The following is a 21,606-nucleotide window of genomic DNA, read 5'->3' on the forward strand; positions in this document are numbered from 1 at the left end:
CATGTCTCAGGCCCGGAGAAACAATCCATCGTTCTACAAATTTGCATATAGTTATTGCACAAACAATGGTCATGTTCAAATACCTCCGTAATCCCTATGTACATTTTCCTACTCGGGAGGCAATCTGAGCTCATGAATGACACGAACGGCCATCTGTTGCACGGGTGGTTAAATGCATGCCGGCTCGTCGGCGATAATCCGAGTTCCAAGAGACGGCACGCTACTAGGCTGGATACAGTCTGGCGTATCAGTCAAGGGCTAATCATTTGTGCAACTCGGTTTTGGAACGGTCCACTGGTCAGACAAGGATCCTGATAACAGATGCAATCTGACAGACATTATCTACGTGTATTACTGTGCCTGGACAGGTCATTTGAAGTGATTCCTTTATGGGGAATCGAAGCAACTTGTCCCAGGCTTCTGACCGCCGACCAATTACAAGAAACTGGTTAGCTCGTCATACTATTCCTCAATCTACTGTTACCAATGTGCCACTTCATCATTATACGGCCTGCTCGCCCTGCTTGTCGATAGTTTCGTGAATCCAATCAGAATCTTCATCGGCAGTCCATAACCTAGCAAGGAGAAATACAGTGAGAAGTCACCTGCGTTTCGGGAACAATGAGCTGAGGAGCCAAGGATTCTTAACCTAGCTTCATGGCGTTACGAAATACTTTGAACGATTCCGGGGTTGCGGAACAAGATCCAAAACACTATAAATGACAGTCACCCGGCGTCACTTGGCAATTCTCGAAAGCTACAGCAATATTTGGTATGTATCAGGCTCCAAGAATATCATTTTCCAAAGTGAATAGCGTTGCGATCCCTAGCACAGAAAAAGCCGTACATGCATGGACTTGATTTGTCGTTGTCGGATTTGATCCATGACTACCTGCTTAGCTTTGACTGATTATCATTACTTCTTTCTCCACCTCATGTCATACTTCGTATATGCAATGCACCGAGCTGAGGTGTTCAAGCACGGCATGAGCTACCGTGTCCTGTTGCACCACGGTTAATGTATCAACAGGAGTTGGATTGTTTATCGTGGTCATTGGATGACACGTCCCAGCCGATTCCATTACTCTCTTCAGCTGAAGAATTCGGATCGTGACTGAGACATAATGGCAGAGACTAGCACTACCATACCTAGTGATGGTTGGTTACGGAGTCTAGTACGCGTCAAGTTAGCCATTTACGCAGCATATGCATGTATGAGAGCTCATCCAAAGTCTAATCTTCTTGACCCCAACCTTTTGCGTCACGACTTGAGCCTCATCTCAACTCATCGACCAACTCCATTCAATCAACTCTTGCTTACTCAGGCCTCGCACATACCCTCAAACCTTTCAACCGACAACCGAAATTTCATGGATTCGCATATCATGTCGTCGGACTTATCCCCTACGACCATCATCTCGGCACTCCCCGTGCTCTTCGGAGTGACTGGCACGAGTGTCGGCATTTACAGCTTCGTGTCTCCCTACAATGCAATCCGTCTTTTCGGTCTTCAAAACACATCTACCGAAAAGGCCACTACATCGCATCCTGAAGCCTTCCAGAAATCGCTCATCTACGCGTATGGTTTACGCAACATCGGCTCGGGGCTCAGCACGCTTGGTCTGTTTGCTTTTTGGCAATTCTCGCCGATCTGTCAAGTCAGCCCGTTAGCTGCGGCGGTGGTCAAAAAGTGTATGGGAATTTGTTTCATCTGTGGATCCCTGGTTGCAGCTGGCGATGCAGTTATTGCAAGGCGGTTCGCAAACCAAGAACACATCCAGGGAGAGGCCGAGGATAAAGCTACCAAAGCTAGCATCAGTCACGCTGTCACTGGCGTGGTTATCCTCGCGACGGGTTTGTTTCTGTATCTTTGAGCCAATGTGTTTTGTGGTGGACATTCGGATCTTGTAACAACATCTTCGCCTCTCTGGTCTTTATGCATCATCACCGTATTTTACAGGCCGATTGCCTTGATCTTCAGAAGTTATTAACAAATCGCTATATCAAATTGAATGCCGATAAATACTATTTAACAATTATAGCCCGTGCGTCAACTTGAATTACCCAAATCCAATCCATCAACGTTTGCGATGCCCACCACTGGTGTCGCCAGTGTCATGAATAGCATTTGGAACCGCTCTCTCAACACTCTCTGGCAATTTCTCCTGGAGCTTTTGGGGAACCTTGGAATCATCACTATCTTTGGCATGTGATTTATCGGTAGACTGGCCAGGAAAGGTACCGGTAGGGTGGATCTTAAATGTTAGACTTGAATACGATTAAGTCGAGATGAACAACGTACAGAATCAGGCAGAGCTTCCTCAAGACCTTTAGGAACGTGTCGTGCAATACCCTCAGGAATCTTTGAAGGGCCCGTAGAATGGGACATGCCCTGGCCGCGCTCGTTCTCGTAGATGCCAGACGTGTTCATTATGTGCTAAACGGTTTATCCGGATTGGTGTTGTGAAGTTGTGTTGGTAGTTCTGTAAAGAATAAAAGGTTAAAAATAAAGTATTTCTTGGCAAATTTAAGGCTGGATATTTATAACCTGGAGCATGGAAGGAGGTGTGGAATGATAAACGTCATGGATATAGTGGACTTGAAGGAGGGGTTTATTGATGCTGTACAAATACAGAGTACCTATGTAATCATGAACCGAGCGCTGCGATATCGTGAGCTGAGAAGATGCGATGACATTGATTGTGGATATTATGATCGACGCTTAGTCCAACTGTCACTGTCACCATCTAAGAGGCTTGCATGTTGACGGTCAATGACGTAGGGATATGTCACCTTTCGCTTCTCCGCTGAAGCGAGATGAGAAAAGAAAATGAAAGCATTGCGGCCTAACCACGAATAAGAGTATGAGATGAGCCACCTTCGTAGACATCCCTGTATTGAGACTAGACACAAAAAAATGGAGTTAATTGGGAGACTCGGACTTGGATTTATTTGAGTACAGAGTATCCGTACGGAGCAGACACGCCGTAATTGACGTGTGTTGTGCTCCCCAAATACATGTACCTGTATGGTTGAGAGTAAAACACGTCAGCGCCCATCGCAGGCACAACTGAGACATCGAACAGATTGACACCAAGAATTTCGATTACCGGAAATAACATCTTGAAGCTCACAAACGGCAAGCTTACAAAGAAAGGGAGCAACAAGTTCAACCTGCTTAATGATGAACATTGATAGGAATTCTGCGTCACTAAGGTTAGACTGCGTTCCATTACTCTAGTATGATGTGACAGTCATTTCAAGACTCGCATTGCGTTGCTTTATTGCTTCATCAACTAGGCAAAAATAAAATGTTACTATGTTACAGCAAATGTATGAGAATTCTATTCCGTATGTCTTACCACTTTCTGACTTAAATCAATATGCTATGTGATAATAAAGACAAGATAATAGGGAAAAAGAGGTAGGTTCAGGGTAGGAGGAACGGGACTGTTCGGCAGATGGACGAGGATGATACGCTATCAGATGACACTACAAAAGGAGTGTATAAAAGTTAAGGATTTATTTTGGTTCAACATTAAGCTCTGATCCAATCATCTTCCTAGTTGTGTTCTACCAATCTCGACGATGATAGCTTATCAGCACGTGATCTGGCGTCTCAAGCGAGACACTCAACGCGTCTCGATGTGGAAGGAACCTGAAGCTTGGAATTGGCATTTCAGAGTGTCCAATTTACGCCTGGTGCATCAGAATTGTCACAACTATACTTGTATTTGTCATTGATTCAAAGCGACATCAAGCAAACTGTTCTTTCTTCTGACCTGTCGGGGACACAATGGGCATCCCCGATGACGACTTCGACTCTGGGGACGCGCTCTTTGACGATGTTGATGAGGATGACCTCTTATTCGATGGTGTCGAAGAAGCTGATCTGATCGAAAAAAACCCTGGAAAGCACGGAAGAGGTAAAGAGAACGAGGGTGTTCCCGTCAAAAAGGCTCGTCATGGATCCGTCAGCACAACCAATGGTCAACTTGGCGAGACCCAAAGACTGCAGATTGCCCAGAGAATATTGGCAGATAACTTCCGCTACAAATCTTTCCGCCATGAGCAAGAAGCTGCCATCAGCAGGATTCTGAACGGCGACAACGCCCTTGTTGTCTTTCCCACTGGAGCTGGAAAGTCACTTTGCTACCAGGTACGCATCATTACTCAAAACGTAGTTAAAAGCTCCGAGCTGACATACTCATACAGATACCTGCCATCGCCTTCCCAGAGATGGACAAGGTGACCAAAGAGCGACATGCCGACGATTCCGGCATTACCATCGTTGTCTCACCTCTGATTGCTTTGATGAAGGATCAAGTCGATGCCCTCAAGCGAAAGGGCATTGCAGCAGAATGCATGGACTCAACCAAAACATGGGACGAAATACAAAAGATCAACAAAGATCTCCGCGAGGGCAAGCTACGCCTGTTGTACTGCGCCCCCGAGCGCCTGAACAACGAAGGATTCGTGGGGACGATGAAGCATGTCAAGGGCGGAGTCAGACTGATTGGTGTGGATGAAGCACACTGTATCTCAGAGGTATATTCTTCTACAACCAATTACCTCCCAAATCTAACTCTGGATCTAGTGGGGCCATTCCTTTCGTCCCGATTATCTCAAAGGTTTCTATCCTCCGACCTAGCCGCTTGGACATAAGCTGACCTGACACAGTTGCGCGATTCGCCAAAGAGATTCAAGCGGAGCGTGTCATCTGCCTTACAGCCACAGCCACGCCGCCTGTCATTGACGACATTTGTCAAGCGTTTGACATCTCTAAGGAAGGGGTCTTCAAAACATCTGTGTATCGACCAAAGTGAGTGCCGACCAAAGTATGAACTATACCGGGCTACTGCTAACTTGTTCCCAGCCTGCGACTGGAAGCAGAGGCTGTCCAAGCGAAAGATGACAAGTACAGTCTTTTGTACGAGTTTTTGAAAACACACCCTGGTTCAACTCTTATATATGCTACTCTTCAAAAGGTTTGCTCAAATTCCCGTGCATCCCTTTACCACCCAGACGCTGACTTGTAACTCAGCAAGCTGAAGAGTTGGCGGAACATCTCACCAGGAAGGGATTCCCTGCCGCTCATTTTCACGCCGGTATGAAGATAGAGGAAAAGAAGCAGATCCAAGATGATTTCATGACATCCAAGATTCAGACCGTGAGCTTTACTGCGACACAAGGATGAACAGCGCTGACGACGATCCAGGTTGTTGCTACCATCGCGTTTGGCATGGGCATCGACAAGCCAGGTATGTCAGCACGTCACCTCATAGTACGTGACTAACATCGCAGACATCCGCAATATCGTCCACTGGGATGTTCCAAGTACCGTCGAAGAGTACTGCCAACAAGTCGGTCGTGCTGGCCGTGATGGCAAACAGAGCTACTGCATGCTGTACCTCTGCCGCGAAGACTTTTGGATCCGCGAAAACTTTGCCCGTGGTGACCTTCCCTCACGGAACTCCTTACGAGATCTTCTCAAGGACATTTTTGACGGTGATGTGGTCAAGCTTCACCAAGGCGAGACTTTCAAGGTCAGCCACCACGGCCAGTCCACCAAGTTCGACATCCGTATCAGCCCTCTCAGCGTGATCTACGCAGCGCTGGAGTTGAAGTTCAATCTTATTCGCGCCACGACGCCAGAGTACAGCTCATACAAATTCGAAGCAACCTCAAGTTACTACCCTCGTCTCAAGGTCATCAACTCACCCGAGAGCAAAGCCATCCTTCAACATGCAAAGAAGGCTAAGAAGTTTCATTCTATCGACCTGTCAGCAGTAGCCAACAAAGAGGGGTTGCGACGGAATGACCTCGTTAATCTCCTCAATGACCTGAACAACAACGGCGCCATTATCCTCACAGTCGGTGGCGTGGAACAAAAGTACAAGGTCCTAGCCAAGCTACCCAAGACCGACGCCGCAATCGACAAATTGACGGACGACCTCTACGAAGACCTTAAGAGGCGTGAGAAACAAGCTCTGGAGCGTCTTAAAGAAGTTGTTGACTTTGTCACGTCCCCTAAGTGCTTTGGTCTCTCACTTGCGCAGCACTTTGGCATGGACCTTCCCTCCAACGCTAAGAAGTGCGGTCACTGCACGTTTTGCTATCAAGGCCAACGCGTTGCACTGCCACCTGCATCACCGAAAAAGGTCGACAGGGCTGCGATTAACCAGGTGCTCGCAGCGACGGATGTTCGTGATGACGCGCGGTTCCTGGCAAGGATCGCATTTGGTATCAAGAGCCCTCGTGTTGGGAAGCTCAAGCTTGACAAGACGAAGGCGTTTATGTGTATGGCGGATCAGGATTTCGATGTGAGTTGTTCTGTACTTTTGGTGAAGTGTTGCTAACCAGCTCTAGGCGATTTTGAAGGAATTCAAGAAGGCTTGTAAGGAAAAGGACGACTAATTTGCCGTTGGTCGTTTATCTACTGGGTTTTCTGTCTGGAATGATTTATCTGGCACTCTGTATGAAAATAGGTGGTTCAGAGTAGCATTCTCTGGAGTTTCACCATGGGGTGTTTTGCTTGGTCGGTTGTGTCTGGTTCGTCAATGGTTCGGGGTTTAATGACTGTGTTGTGTTACATGATCGTACTAAAGATTAATGAGTCCATCAAGGTGTTGGTTTGTGTTGCATTTATGTAGTACGAAACTGAATGTCATGGTCTTTCTCTACTTGAGGTTATCGGAGAGAGGATGTTTGATTTGCCTGCCACTGGATGGATGAGTCACTTGACGTTTAGGCATGGATCGTGAGTTGAAGCACAGTACCTGATAGATTTCACGTGACAACGAGGACAACTCGATGCCTGGTTGCCAATCCACTGTCTGTTCGCCCTGGCGAAGTGTAAATAAACAGCGCAGATAAAAGTGGTTTTAGTAGCTTACTATTAATTTATCATCCATACTAGTACTGTTTTACGTTTTGCGCTGAGTTCTTAGTATGACTGGTGAAACCTGGTTAAGGCTGACATTTCCATGGGTCATCGCAATGTGAGCCCGTGCGATATTATCAGGGATCGTCCCAAAGTAAACATTTCCGCGTCAACGCCGTTAGCAAAAACACCAGACGGAACTAGACAATGGAGGAGTTGTAGATAACGGGTTGGCCGAGAGTTAATTGCCTTTTAGAAAAATGTGTCGCGTTTTGGTTTGTACAGTATTAGTGCCCCTCCATACATGAGCTAGTGGTTTCGGTAGCGCCCAAAGTGAGAAAAATTAAAGCTCCGAGGTGGTGGATGGAACTGGCGTCATTGTGGACGATGTATGGCATATTGCGAGGTTTTCTGTTTTTCTCTTATTTTAAAGTTTTATGTGTGATGGTGGGAGAACAAAGATTCAAGCAAAGTTACATTCGGCTTCGTTTTATTTCTACGACTTTCCTTGTTTTCCCATGTTTCTCGTGTTTATGCCAAATGCAAAATTGCATGCAGGGGGAAAAATCAGGTAATGCGATGGCGTCAGGGTACTAAAGCTGGACTTGACATGGGAGGGTTACTTGGTACCTATAGCTATCTAGTGAGTAGGTATAAAGAAAGGCATTGAGAAGAAAGATAGAGAGTAAAAGAAAAAGAGGGCTGATCTTGGGGTAAGGTTGATCTACTCTACTCAATCTGTGTGCATAATGGATAACCCGCGTAGTCCGTGGTAGACTCCATTTGAGTTTTTGGTTGATCTATTTTTGTGCAATTCGATGCAAGTGACTACTAACTATGGGGTGTTTGTTGTACTGTCAATACTGTACTTGTTCCTGACCTGACCTTGTCTGGCCTGATCCGATGGTACATAAGAGACATGGGGCCACATAAGTTTAATGTCTTTACTTGTAACATCTCATCCTCTCTAAAATTAATCTAGGCCAACGCCCTGTTTTCCTGACGTAACGGCCCGTTGACTGATGTTGATGGCATGGTCAGCCACCATCATCTGCCACCAACAGCCAAATAATGCGCTGCGATATTGGTCTAATGCTACAGTGTATTGTTCCCATGATTTGACTCTGGGTACGCGCAGCAAGAATTGCGTGTATACGAGGCTTGTCCCTTTCTCGAACCCAAAAATAGCAACCCTTTCCATCTCCTTGACAGCAAGAATCTACATACCTACGTCACTCCCACACCAACCAAACCGCCCTGAGCTGGCATAATATGGAGCCGCTAGTTACGCGGCGATGGTTGATCTTTGACCAAGGAGGATGCTATCCCCAGTTTTTAGTTTTTCTCTTACTGTGCTGGCTCCATGCTTTGCTTTGCGATGTGATGGATGGATGGAACAAGCAAAGAAATAGGTACTGTATTGTACCTGATTCTATAGACTGTAGTACAAGCACAAGCACAAGCACAAGCACAAGCACGCACCAGCCCACAATCCTTTGAAGCTTCTGTCCAATTTTTCGCCTGATCTTTTTCTTCTCTCTTCCTTTTCCTTAACAGCCAGTTGCAACGTTGTTCTTTTTGTTTCAGTATTTTCTCTAAAAAAGAATAATAAAGAAAAGGCTCTGCCAAAGATCAAGGTTTCTTCCCATATCTTCGTCCTTCGTTTAATTCTCTTCTTTTGGCGGCTCGTTCCATTCCATTGCATCACCTTTTTTTGCCCGGCACTCCCGAGCGATCTGATCTTATCGAGAACCGAGAAATCGCATGTCATCATCAACAGTGTTAAGCGACCGATCGATATAACAGTTGAAGCATTCCCAACTGCGAGCACAAAGTTAGAAAGGAACGTTTTACAACAAATATGGTCTTCAACGAAAATGGCCAAAGAAATGGCCCAAACTATGATGCGCCACGCGAGATGCAAGATCTACCCGCTGGCCAAGCAGTAAGTTTTAGCCCCTTCAGCCTCCAACAGTTGGCAACTGCAATAGCGACCTTACAGGGCAGCTACGCCAGCGTCAGCACCAACCTCACTGGAACCTGTCGCAAAACAATTACAACCACCGTTCCATTCTAACTTGACCTTTCTTTTCCTTCCAGTACCACTTTCGCGAATCTGACGACGCAAACGCCTCAAACCGATCGCCCGTGAGCAACCCATACGAACCCGACTATGAACAATTATCTCCCCCGCCCATGCTGGGCGCACAGCGTCCTGTCCCCGAGCAAAACGAGTCGAGCCGCGATCTTCTACACAGCTCTTACCATGGCAGTATAGGCCAGGCCAGCTTCGACCAGGGCAGCCTTGGCCACAACAGTGCCTATGGAGCTGGCGCTTTCGGTCATTATCCTCCTGATCAGCACGGTCGCTTGCCTGGCTCACCGGGTTACGAGTACCCAGAACCTGAGTACGATGTCGAAGCCTCCCGCCTGGCTGAATCGCGCCTTTCCGTCATGCATCGTACACCTACGATGCAGGAATGGGGTCAGAACGGGGAGACGTTGTCTGTTTCGCCTGAATTTGCCCACGGCCGCCCAGATTCGACTTACCAGGAGTTCGACGTTGACGAGAGCTGGATGATGCGCCAGCAACAAGCACAACTTGGTCCTGGTGGTCTCGGTCGCTCAAAGACTCGCAAGGTCAAGCTTGTCCAGGGCTCCGTCCTCAGTATCGACTACCCCGTCCCCAGCGCCGTCAAGAACGCCATCGAGCCCAGGTATCGCAATGGTCCTGGAAGCATGGAGGAGGAATTCACAAAGATGCGCTACACAGCTGCTACCTGCGATCCGAACGACTTCACCCTGCGCAACGGTTTCAACCTCCGCCCACGAATGTACAACCGTCACACCGAACTCCTCATCGCAATCACCTATTACAACGAAGACAAGGTGCTTCTCGCCCGAACCCTACACTACACAATGAAGAACATTCAGGACATTGTGAACTTGAAGCGATCCAAATTCTGGAACAAGGGAGGTCCAGCCTGGCAGAAAATCGTGGTCTGTCTCGTCTTTGATGGCCTCGATAAAGTTGACAAGAATGTCTTTGACGTCCTCGCCACTGTTGGTGTCTATCAGGACGGCGTTCTCAAAAAGGACGTTAATGGCAAGGAAACTGTCGCCCACATTTTTGAGTACACCAGTCAAATATCCGTGACGCCCGATCAGCAACTTGTCCGTCCCGACCCCGACAAGCCACATCGCAATCTGCCCCCCGTGCAGTTCATTTTCTGTCTCAAGCAAAAGAACAGCAAGAAGATCAATTCGCATCGCTGGCTGTTCAACGCCTTTGGTCGCATTCTAAACCCAGAAGTCGCCATCCTCATCGACGCCGGAACAAAACCTGGCCCGCGCGCCCTGTTGTCCCTCTGGGAAGGCTTCTACAATGACCGTGACCTCGGCGGTGCTTGTGGTGAGATCCACGTCATGTTGGGCAAGGGTGGAAAGATGCTTCTCAATCCGCTTGTCGCGGTACAGAACTTCGAGTACAAGATTTCCAATGTGCTCGATAAGCCTTTGGAAAGCGCCTTTGGATACGTCAGTGTCCTGCCTGGTGCGTTTTCAGCGTACCGCTTCCGTGCTATCATGGGACGACCATTGGAGCAGTACTTCCACGGCGACCATACGCTCTCCAAAACGCTAGGCAAGAAGGGTATTGACGGAATGAACATCTTCAAGAAGAACATGTTCCTTGCCGAGGACCGAATTCTCTGCTTCGAATTGGTCGCAAAGGCCAGTCAAAAATGGCATCTGAGCTACATCAAGGCATCCAAGGGCGAGACCGATGTGCCCGAAGGCGCCTCTGAGTTTATTGGCCAGCGACGTCGATGGCTCAACGGATCTTTCGCCATGTCTCTCTATTCTCTTATGCATTTCGGCCGAATGTATGGCTCTGGCCACAACGTCGTTCGACTCTTTTTCCTACACATCCAGTTCGTGTACAACTTACTCAACGTGCTGTTCAGTTGGTTCTCGCTCGCTGCTTTCTATCTCACCACCACGATTATCATGAAGCTTGTCGGAACGCCACAGGTTCTGTCCGGGTACCATGGCTGGCCGTTTGGCGATCTGGCTACGCCGATTGTCAATGTTCTGATCAAATATATTTACATTGCCTTCCTCGTCCTGCAATTCGTCCTTGCTCTCGGAAACAGACCAAAGGGTGCTCAGTACACATACGTCCTCTCCTTCATGGTTTTCGGCTTGATCCAGCTGTATCTTTTGGTCTTGACTGGCTATCTCGTGTACCGAGCCTTCACTGGAACGCCCATTGAAGATCAGATCTCATTCGCGTCCGGGCAAGCCTTCTTCGATAGTTTCTTTGGAGGCGATACCGGTGTCGCAGGTCTGATTATCATCGCCTTGATCACTATCTACGGACTCAACTACATCGCGTCCTTCCTCTACCTCGACCCGTGGCACATGTTCCACTCCTTCCCTCAATATCTCGTCCTCATGTCAACCTACATCAACATCCTGATGGTCTATGCCTTCAATAACTGGCATGATGTGTCCTGGGGAACAAAGGGTTCCGATGCTGCCGAAGCTCTGCCCTCTGCCAACATTGTCAAGGATGAAAAGGGCAAGGAAGCCGTCGTGGAAGAAATCGAGCAGGAGCAGGAGGATATTGACAGCAAGTTTGAAAAGGTCGTTTGGCGAGCCCTCGCACCAATGAGTGAAATGATGGAAGAACAACCCGAAAAGAAGGACGTTGAAGATTCATACAAGTCTTTCCGAACTGGTCTTGTTATTCTTTGGTTGCTGTGCAACATTGTTCTCATCGTCTTTGTCACAACAGATGATTTTATTACTCTCGGCGTCTCTGTAAGTTATCTTCTCCTTGTTTTATGGTTTCAACAGCATGCTAACCCATTCCTTTCAGAAAGCCGCAGACGTCCGCACACCCATGTATTTCCGTTTCCTCCTCTACTCGACAGGTGTGCTGTCTATTGTCCGCTTCATTGGTTTCCTCTGGTTCATTGGACGAACTGGTATCATGTGCTGCATTGCAAGGCGATAAAAGTCTGGAGCAAAAGAAAGTTTTTGCTTTTTGGGGAAGAAATGTCTTATGAACTTTTTATTACTACACACATGGGTTACACGGCCAAACCTGGTTTGTCTACTTCTTTTTTTCTACCTGCCTTTGGCGTGGGTTACAGTTTCTGGGGATGGATGTCGTGGGTTGAATCTCATGGGGTTTGTGTCAATATTCGGCGTTTCACGAACTCTACATATCGAACGGCGTTACTACATAGGTATATTGTGTCTAGGTTCTAATTTAATACATATTATATATGTCAGATTCTTGTCTCGCCTTTGCCATCTTGTCAGTCAAGTCATATGTAGGCTTCAGACTCGTAGCGTATTTGGAACGGTAATGGGCAGTTTTGTTGCAATCCTAATGAGCACACATCTAGGCTATTATGAATCGTGTGATATGAGGCCTGCATTACATATTAGTCCTATCCTGTTGTTTTGAATCTACTCGAAAAGTCCCGCCCATTGCGAGGTCTATGAGCAAGCGTATATACGAATGCCAGCACACCCATCATTATATCCTGGAAAGTTTGGCCTTGAACTCTTGTTTCCATTCAGCCTCCCTCCTCTTCCATCTCCAACGGTCCAACTTGGGAAGAAACATGCTGCCCCAGGTGACTAACCAACGTGGTTCGAAAGGGGGCAGATAACGTCCTGTTGTGCCCTTCACAGGTTCTCCTGCAATATCCCTGAACCACTCGAAGAACCCTTGATAGTCGGGGCCAATGCTGTAATATGGTTTACCTCCTCGTCTCTCCAACACGCGTTTGCGTTCCCATTCTCGCTGGTCCTCGATAGGTGGAAGGGGCTTGGAGCGGCCAGCCAGGAAACGAGCGACGGCAACAGCTTGCCATTCGTATGCTTTGAAGGTGAAACTTCCGATCTGAAAAAGTTAGCCAGGCCATCAAGCTGTGTAATGACGATGAAAACTCACCATTCCAACGAAAGTCAATGTTGGATCCTCCATATCCCAAGTATGTTGATACACTCCAGGTAATCGACGATAGGAATTCTTAACGCGCTCCTGAATAGCAGGGAGAAATGGAAAACTGAACGTGTAGCCTGTTCCGTAGATGATGTGGTCTACGTCGTCGAGAAAAGACCCGTCGGTGAAATAGACACGTCCAGTCCTTGGGTCCAGACGATCGATGGCTGGTTTGACGGAGATCTTCGGATGTTCCAAAGGCACCCATCCGTAGTACTCGATGGGCTCATCTCGTACAGAAGCGTAGACTGGGCCGTCTATAAAGTCTATGATCTCGTACATTACCTCGACGGAGGACACTGAAGCTCCAACGACGATAACACGCTGTTGACTATCAGTGGACTGTGAGGAATATTGTGGACAAATGGAGATCGTAGCATACCTTTCCTTTGTAGTGTCGGCCTCCTCTGAAGTGTTTACTGTGAAGAATTGCACCAGGGAATCTTTGGTTATATTCCAAAAATCCTTGGACCACAGGAAACCAGGGTACATTGTAATGGCCAGAGGCAACCACCACAGCATCAAACCTCTCCTTCCACCAGTAATTGCTTCCGTTGACAACCTTTCGCAGAGTTATCACCCATTCATCTCCCTCTTTGGCAACGAGCTCCACCGTCGTTCTGAGTTCGAGCAGCTTGTCATGGTCGCCGCGAATAAAGATGTCTTCAACCCACTGGCGAACAACGGTGTGATGCCGAAATGGAGCACCTGGCCCATATTCTTTCAGCGTCTGCTGTGATAATTTGTTCGGCAGAGGCTCTTCAGTGTATCCCATAATCTCAGGTGCGATGTTGCTGTGCAAATTTTCATGAATTGGCGTGTCTGAGTACCGGTGCTGATGGCTATTGACTTTCTCATTGAATGGAGTCACGGCTGGTAGGTATTCTGGAATAGGAATACGTTGATCCGCTTCTCCAGCGACCAGAGCCTCAAGTGAGGGGACTTTAGGCGGCAGATGTGGTGTGTAGACCCTTTGGAAACTCAATTTCAGAACTGCGATCAGAAAGGAGAGAGAGATAGAGTGGTATCGTACCATGTTCCTCCGACTACGATTCTGCGATCAAAGACGCGAATTGTATCAAAAGCTTCTTCCTTAACAAGAGCGTCTGTGGCAATGGCACCGGCTGGACCGGCTCCAATGACGGCTACGCGTCGGATATTCTGAGGCATTTCGTAAGGGTTTCTCTCCCTTCAGGGGTGAGACTAAAATTTGCGATCGCGACAGCGCAGCTTCATCACGCGACCGGACGGAACAAGATTGAGCGAGTGAATGTTAATGAAGGAGTTTCTACGCGTTTAGATGGTGCTTCATCCCTTCTGTGAGAGAAGAGGTTGGATTCGAAGACGATATGATGTGATGATTTGAGCTGAGATGAGACGAGCTTTGATGAGAGGCCGAGGTTGAACGAATTACGTGGCTGAATGGCCTGTGAGCGCGTCCATGAGTGGCGCCGTCGCCTTGGTAATTATCCAATTTTAGATGATGGCAGAAGAAAAAACACGAACACAACATCCCTGTCAACACACCATGCTTTTTCTTGACACACTATGTTTCAGCTTGCTCTACCCAGCCACATTATCAAGCCTCGTCCAAGATATACTGAAGCACCAATCCGGGGTTCTCCACAAGCATCACAACCTTAGATGAGCTTCTTTAGTGGTCTGATCAACCGCTGGGCTTTCGTATATATGAGATTATTTATTCCAACTTTTCTATTAGTTATACTACAGTTTCTCAAGCATGGGTATGACCTGCACTTCTGTCTTACAACATGCGCAAATTTGAGCAACCGGGTAGATGCTAGCAGCGAGTGCTTTTGGAAAGTGCTCTCTAATCAAGTTTGGTTGAATAAGTACTATTTATTCCTAGAACATTGATTCTAAAACTCATAAGGGATACCGGTCAGGTTGTAATTGAAAGCCCTAACTCTCTAATAACCAGAATCATTATGCCCATTGTGCCGTGCGAGAATAAACAGCTTCAAGTTATCCAGAAGATCACATATGGATAAACATATGTAAAAGCTACTTCATACAAATGACTAAATATGATTTCATGAGAAACAACCTGATGGCCAGGACTGTTCTTCTGCCGTTTAAGAGCAGGGTTTTAGACATTGGCCCAAGGTATCAGCTGGAGCATATTCGTGTAGTGAAAACGACGTGGACGGAGTCTTATAAGAGGGTGTGTTCTGAAGGCTTTAAGCGACACTAGGATGCTATGTATTGTACCAGCATTCAAATAAAACCCAACTGTATCAGATAAACTCGGAGATTGCGATACTATAGCACTGAGTCCTAATGAAGGTCGCCAAAAGAAGTGAGAGGTTATTGACACCAAGACCCAAACACGATATAACCAGAGTCTCCCAACATCTGAACAACAAGATTTGTGTTAACATCAGGATCCGACTTGTCTTTATCGATCTATGCCAAAGTGACGTGCCATATGTGCAAGCGAGTTGTCTGAATGGATGAGGTGATGACTACTCAAGCGGTAAGTGTTACTGTCCCTCCCAGGGCAGCCAGACTCAGTCTTAGCGGGAGCTGAATCTTCATGGCACTTACTGCCTTGCACCTCCAATTCCTCGCATCGTCACTGCAACCTATAGTACTTGGCTAATTCACAAAATGGGTGGAGATGACTGTAATGAGACACTAAAAGACAACCGAACTGCTGCTTGGACCGAAAGCTAGTCCAGGTTTCACAAGGCTGATAAGTATACCCACGATGCCTGTATGATATCGTGGCGGCAACCAAGTGTAAGTGCGGCGGACTATGATCACCAATACTGATCTAGTTGTCGACCTCGTTGGCAATGCCTGATTTCTGTCATGTGCCATGCAGAAACTCGCACTCGCCTATCACCAACCCTTCGAGACTCCAGGCTATGTATTTATTCTCTTGTGAGAAAGGTTGTTACGTTCACCAGGTCGGTTTGGTCATACTACCTTGCTATCCAATTCAGAAATTGCGGTGGATATCCATCACAGCTTGCATTGAGATTGTCACAATTTTGGTCATGCGATGAAAGAAATTACACTTCTTGAGGAGGATTAGAACTTTGGTGGATATCTCATTGCCATTAATGGATCGACGATGATGTTGTACAGACGTAAGGGTTGTGAGCATCAAAAGCCACGTCTGTCGTCTCTCGCCAAAACTTAAATCGCTGTGTTATTTTCGTATTGCTTTCATTGGTGGCTAGATTGAGAACGGCGATCGGGGATCCCGCCATACTATCGCTCACCGGGAACTCACTTGGTGATAAATGGAGCTAATTGATCTCTGGATCAGGTTCTGTAAGCCGTTGCGATGTCGCTGTGCAACAATGACAGAAAGCTGACTTCAATACATGACGCAGAGAGGCTGAATTAACGACGTAACGAATGTCGCATTTACTGTTACCCTCCATCTGGGGGCACCCTCATGACCAGGACCTGATCAGCCTTCGATCATTGCCTAATGGTGTGCCACCTTAATCGGTATCGAGTGTCACAAACCTTGGCTTCGAGCCTGATCAGGTACAGACAGAATCTCTTGTGTGTGTCCTTTCTTTGGAGGGCAACAGTCCAACAAATGCTGCATGGTTAGCGCTACACACAACAAAGAGACAATCATTCCAAACACGAATTTGGGGTTCGTGCAGTGCGAGGATGTAGACTGATTGGCCTGTCTCGTGCCCTGGAGGCTGGAGGGGGGGTTATCAGTACCCCAAGGCCAAGCCAGCCCATCCAAGACAATCTCGATTTAAGCTTTCGGTGATATGACCCCAGGACATTCTTGTCCGGCCTAGTAGACTCTGCGCCATGTCGATCGGATACCGGCTTATCATAACACACAGCACGGCATCCCGGTCCGTTTCAGCCTCGCCTGCTGGTTGTGTTAGTCTTATCAACTGGTGTGCATACTAAGGTGAAGTCCGAAGCTGGTTATCTCTTCACCGAGATCTCACCGCTTCTCCAAAGTCTCCTGCAGATTTCACCAGATCAAGTCACGATGGGCAATGGAAAAGTCAAGTTTTTCTAAAGTGTAGTTCTCAATTTCGTCTAGAGATGTATGCAGGATGCTATAGTAAACTAATTAGGCATCTGCTAAAGTCATAATCTGTCGTAAAGTAAAGCAAATGCAATCTTGTAGTAGTAAAAACATGAAACTCGCTTTTGTCTTGCAAAATCCTCCAAAGCAAAGAGAAATCAGTAAATCATCATCAAGAAATGTCCAAAAGTCTAGACAACAATGGTCTTCTTGGCTGGCCTCAAGTCAATTCCGGATGAGTAGTTGGCTTGGCCATTGATCTTGGTGTTGATGGTTGTTGTGGGAACCTCCTGCTGGGCGGGCCAGATCTCCTTGCCAGCCTCCTGCTCCTTCTTGTGGTGCTCTTGGAGAGCGGCGCGGACGTTCTGCTGGAAGAAGAGAGGACCCTGCTCCATCTCGGGGTGCATCTCGCCGTTGATGAAGACACCGGCGTTGACGTTCTTCTGGGCATTGGCGCAGAGGTACTTGTCCTCGGACATGACACGCTTGTAGAGCTCAGTGATGAGAGTGAAGTCATCATCGCTGGAGTTCTTGTTGCGGAAGAACTCGTAGCGCATGGTAGAGCGGGTAGGGCTGTGGGGAACGAAGCGCTGGATCATGAAGAAGTGAGGAGAGATGTTGGTGGAAGCATTGGGGAGGTAGTAGGTGACAGCAATGCGGAAGCCACGGTCAATCTGATCCTGTCGCTGGGCACCAAAGTGCTGGATGTACTGCTTCTGAGTCTCGACCCAGTAAGAGTTGAGGTCGGCAATGGTGGGGATATCAGGGTGAGCGACCTTGCAGTGGTAGCATTCGTTGTAGTTGTCGGCAAGGATCTTCCAGTTGTAGTCACCCTCCATCTCCCAGACGTGGTCGAAGTTGTAGTCCTCAAAGTTGTAGTGGGAGAAGCGCTCATGGGTGTCAAGGTTGTCAAAGTCATCCTCCCAGGCGACCTCTGGAACCTTGGCGCCGTCCATGTTAATCCAGATGAAGCCGCGAGCATCAACCTTGACGTGGATGGGGAGAAGACCATTCTGCTTCTGGTCAAAGCCAGTGCTGGCATCACCGTGGTCACCCTGCTCGGGAGCGACAATGGGGAAGGCACCGAATCGGGTAATGTTGTGGAAGGCGTTGATGTTTCCGTCCTCGTCCTTTGCAATGACAAGCTCGAAGTTGGCGATCTCATACTTGAGCCAGTCGCCAGCCTTGCGGAGACGAGCCTGGTGTGTGGTGAGAAGCCACTTCTTGGAGAAGATGGCACGCTTCTCAAGCTCGTACATCTCAACTGATGTGTACCATGAAGCGGGAAGAGCGCGGACAGCAGACTTCTCAGGGGTGGTAGAGCAGGTAGTGGGAGCAGCAGAGGCGCCACCGAGGCCAAAGCATCGTTTCAAGAATGATTGAGCCATTGTGTTTGTGTTTGTGTGTAAGAGAGAAGAAGTGGTAGTTGATGCTCTTGATGATGAGATGAGGAAGTAAATCCAGAGAGATAAGGGACTTGTAAAGTCTTATATAAAAGTTGTTGTAGTAGTTGTTGTGAGTGTAGAAGAGTGTTTGTTGGTGATGATAATTTCTTTTTGAGGCTGGAACTAGACGTCTTCTAAATACTTCTTTCACATCTGCCAAATCTGATACTAAGAATACCAAAGGGCGTGGCCTTACCCATCGCCAATCTGAACACCCCTTGCCACCTGATACCTGATGCCGTCCATATCGATAGATTGAGTTGTTGCTTGCAATCAGGTGGCCATCTTGCTCCGGTGTCGACAACCGGTCACATGATCGGAGAGGCTATCTTTGGGGCCCGGCTAGCATTGTCGCACCCCTCTGAACAAGCCATGTCCGGCCTCAATTAGACCCTCCCAGAGTCATAGATGACGGTTCTTACGAGTCTTGAGTAGGGGTCTGTTTCTGCTCTAAGCTACCAGACACTCTACTTCGTGACATGTTCCCCCACGTTTGTTGTGTTGTGGTGTTGCAATAGACCGTTCCGGACCTGCAGATGCCCAGACTTGGACCGAAACACACACCTTGACTCTCTACTCTATCTAAACTGAAGATCATGACTTTCTAGAAATCCGGCAGTTCCTTATCAGGGGCAGAAAGAATTGGAGTAACTCGGTTCAACTTGCTCCCATAGCCCAGTTCTGATAAAGTTATCGCCGTCGTTCTATCACTACAGCTTCTAGAAAAATGCAGAAAGCTGAGAATAGAATGTCCGGTGTAAGTACCCCAAGTATATTGTGCACCTAACTGGGTGACGGAACACTGATGTTCCCCATTGCCTGTTCGTGATGGGATTCAAATGCCGGAGCAATCACCGCCTTGCCTCAATGGTCATTCGGACCAGGCGATTTCGTAACAATATCTCAATTGCAGCAACAATATGCGATGTTGCTTCGAATGCAGGCGAGTCGAAACGAATGTGAACCCACATTGAAATTGACTTAGCGATCGTGAGTTTCTGGTACGTGACCGAAAAGAATCGATAATGCCGTTGCCAAAGGCAAATTATTCGAAGATAGTGTAGATAGCCAGGTATAGATTAGCCCCTGAAACGAGCCCGGCGAGGACGAAACGAGGCATTATCGACCAACAGCAACTTTAGGCGAGAGTTGCAATAGTCGGTAATGCAAGTCAAGACGCGCAGCCGCCTATATAGATACAGTAAGACTACTGGTCCGTGCCGGCGAGTCCGGGGTCTTGGTGGCCGAGCGAGCGCTTAATTTGGGGTAACTAGACGTAAAAGGTCTGGACTGATTATAATACTCCAGAAAATATTGGATTCGCGACTCCATCATGGCTCATCGTGGAGCAAGAAGTAGCAAAGGTAAGATCAACCGATGGCTCGTGTATGGGGTTGCCGCTCCTTTCTCCCCGCGGGGTAGTCAAGGGAGCCCTAGACCATGAACAATTTTTGTCTGGCACTTGTCGTCGATATTTCGTTTACCTGGTGAAAATGCTGGAACTGATATTGTGAGCTGTGAGATTGTGCGAAGCTTGTTGAGAAGGAATGAATAGCGAGATTAAGTGTCAACTACAACAGCAGACCTTCATTTTAATATGCAAGAGCACATCCACGATAACTCATCAAACATCAATGATGAATGTGGTATCGTATGACAAAGTATTTTGCATCGTTCGTTTTCTAGACGCAAGTGACATCAGAATCGTTCAATAATCTGGGTGCTCTCCGAATAATAGCTTCTTTTGTTTAGAATAGCATCTCAATCAAGGCACAGATCTTATAAAGGATGGCAATCGCTTCGTCTCAGAGGACGACACTGTCCATCAAGAGAGAGAAATCGTACGACTGAACTAAAGGAATCGTATGTTGCATACAGCGAGTATCGTTCGGCGTAAGGAAACTATACTTGATAAAAATCTGTTGCGACTCCTCCAAAAACTCTAGAAGCATAACCGTCTTATTCTACATTCTATCTCAATTCTTACCACAGGCTATTTAAGAGTTCTGCCTTGACCGTCATGCTGTTAACGACGACGGTATAACAACGTCTTTCACACTTTTCCTCTGAAAGTTAACATCACAACTATTTTACCTATATCGTTCAAAGCGTTCGAATTCACTCGAAAAATTACAACAACGAGACCCAAAACTACTACCCTGTACATCCTGCTTTGGAGACACGTCTCGATCTTCACTACTGCAAGGATGATATAAAATGAGCCTCAGGTTGATCATCTCATTTCCCTACCCTGGAACAAGCATTCGATTAAACCATCAATAGAGCATGTTGCTCTCCTTCCTATCTACGTAAGTTAAAAGAATCTCACTAGAAACTGCAAGGAACTAAACGATTGATCTCTCTGGGCATAGAACAAGTTTTGGAAGATAGACATGTCTTCCTTGGCCGTGTCATTTCGCTAACGATCTGCAGGTAGCCGTCGGACGGAGTATTCTGCACAGTACTGAACCGCGGAGCCAAGATAAGGAACACAAACAAGATCTCAGAACAGACCGAAGCCGATAACATTCCAACATTCTACGCAGCCGTTGTGCATAAATCTTCTGGAAGGCATCATTGCCATCAAACCCTTGTCTCAGCTCGATACATGTAGGAGAACATTCTTGGAAGCGAAGCCGATACACGGCGTTCACTCCGGGGTTGTAGATAGATAACAGACACATACAAGGTGAAGCCGGACACAACCTGGTATGGGAGACCGCGTGGACGTATCACATTGCATCACGATGGTTTCTATCCCTTGATATCTCGATGGTCAAATGATAGGATAAGAGTAGCGCTAGGAACGCAAGGACCAGGTTGGAGCCTTCTGGGGTAGAATGACGAGTGCCGGCATTGCCACGCCCACCAACGCCTCGACCATGATGGAACTCTGATGCCCTGTCATGGGGAAGTGGGACGAGACTACAATGCTGAATCAAGATAAACAGGAAGTGGAGTCGGTATTCTGACAGAACCAGATTGTCTAGACTAGTTTCTGCATGCTTGGCTGGTCTTGGAAATTTTGGAGGCCGTGTTGCAGGCACGTTGGTGGATGGTGTGAGGCATTGGGAGGTGAGCCAAGATAAGCCTTGGCCATCTCGCATCTGGAGACCTCATCCCTGTATTTTGTTCGATACCAATTACGGTTGGCGGAACGCAAATTGTGCATGAAGCTAGACCCAGACCGGTAGCATGGGCTACGCGTTATCTACGT

The 21,606-nt window shown here is 47.4% G+C and overlaps 6 protein-coding genes across 6 annotated transcripts; 3 read left to right on the forward strand and 3 right to left on the reverse strand.

Annotated features, from left to right (window-relative positions):
- Nucleotides 1-1,385: 1,385 nt before the first annotated feature.
- FSST1_008249 (DUF4267 domain-containing protein) lies at nt 1,386-1,874 on the forward strand (the record flags this gene model as incomplete). Its single annotated transcript, XM_083225113.1, has 1 exon — nt 1,386-1,874. One exon carries the CDS (start codon nt 1,386-1,388, stop codon nt 1,872-1,874), a length of 489 nt encoding a protein of 162 aa, XP_083084210.1.
- A 204-nt stretch (nt 1,875-2,078) lies between these two features.
- On the reverse strand, nt 2,079-2,431 carry FSST1_008250 (uncharacterized protein; the record flags this gene model as incomplete). Its single annotated transcript, XM_083225114.1, has 2 exons — nt 2,079-2,255; nt 2,303-2,431. 2 exons carry the CDS (start codon nt 2,429-2,431, stop codon nt 2,079-2,081), a joined length of 306 nt encoding a protein of 101 aa, XP_083084211.1.
- A 1,365-nt stretch (nt 2,432-3,796) lies between these two features.
- Nucleotides 3,797-6,417, forward strand: FSST1_008251 (P-loop containing nucleoside triphosphate hydrolase protein; the record flags this gene model as incomplete). The annotated part of the gene is made up of 9 exons (XM_083225115.1): nt 3,797-4,159; nt 4,216-4,548; nt 4,598-4,631; nt 4,681-4,822; nt 4,877-4,988; nt 5,045-5,170; nt 5,219-5,261; nt 5,305-6,323; nt 6,370-6,417. The coding sequence occupies 9 exons, from the start codon at nt 3,797-3,799 to the stop codon at nt 6,415-6,417; spliced, it is 2,220 nt and encodes a 739-aa protein (XP_083084212.1).
- Nucleotides 6,418-8,744: 2,327 nt separating this feature from the next.
- On the forward strand, nt 8,745-11,903 carry FSST1_008252 (chitin synthase class III; the record flags this gene model as incomplete). Its single annotated transcript, XM_083225116.1, has 3 exons — nt 8,745-8,828; nt 8,984-11,707; nt 11,766-11,903. The coding sequence occupies 3 exons, from the start codon at nt 8,745-8,747 to the stop codon at nt 11,901-11,903; spliced, it is 2,946 nt and encodes a 981-aa protein (XP_083084213.1).
- Nucleotides 11,904-12,434: 531 nt separating this feature from the next.
- FSST1_008253 (uncharacterized protein) lies at nt 12,435-14,075 on the reverse strand (the record flags this gene model as incomplete). The annotated part of the gene is made up of 4 exons (XM_083225119.1): nt 12,435-12,803; nt 12,855-13,229; nt 13,288-13,876; nt 13,939-14,075. The coding sequence occupies 4 exons, from the start codon at nt 14,073-14,075 to the stop codon at nt 12,435-12,437; spliced, it is 1,470 nt and encodes a 489-aa protein (XP_083084214.1).
- Nucleotides 14,076-17,135: 3,060 nt separating this feature from the next.
- FSST1_008254 (aromatic ring-hydroxylating oxygenase subunit alpha) lies at nt 17,136-18,332 on the reverse strand (the record flags this gene model as incomplete). Its single annotated transcript, XM_083225120.1, has 1 exon — nt 17,136-18,332. One exon carries the CDS (start codon nt 18,330-18,332, stop codon nt 17,136-17,138), a length of 1,197 nt encoding a protein of 398 aa, XP_083084215.1.
- Between the last annotated feature and the right edge of the window lie 3,274 nt (nt 18,333-21,606).

The sequence above is a fragment of the Fusarium sambucinum genome, chromosome II (assembly GCF_050947815.1).
Source record: "Fusarium sambucinum isolate potato_lamoka chromosome II, whole genome shotgun sequence".
In the NCBI taxonomy this organism is placed as follows: Eukaryota; Fungi; Ascomycota; class Sordariomycetes; order Hypocreales; family Nectriaceae; genus Fusarium; species Fusarium sambucinum.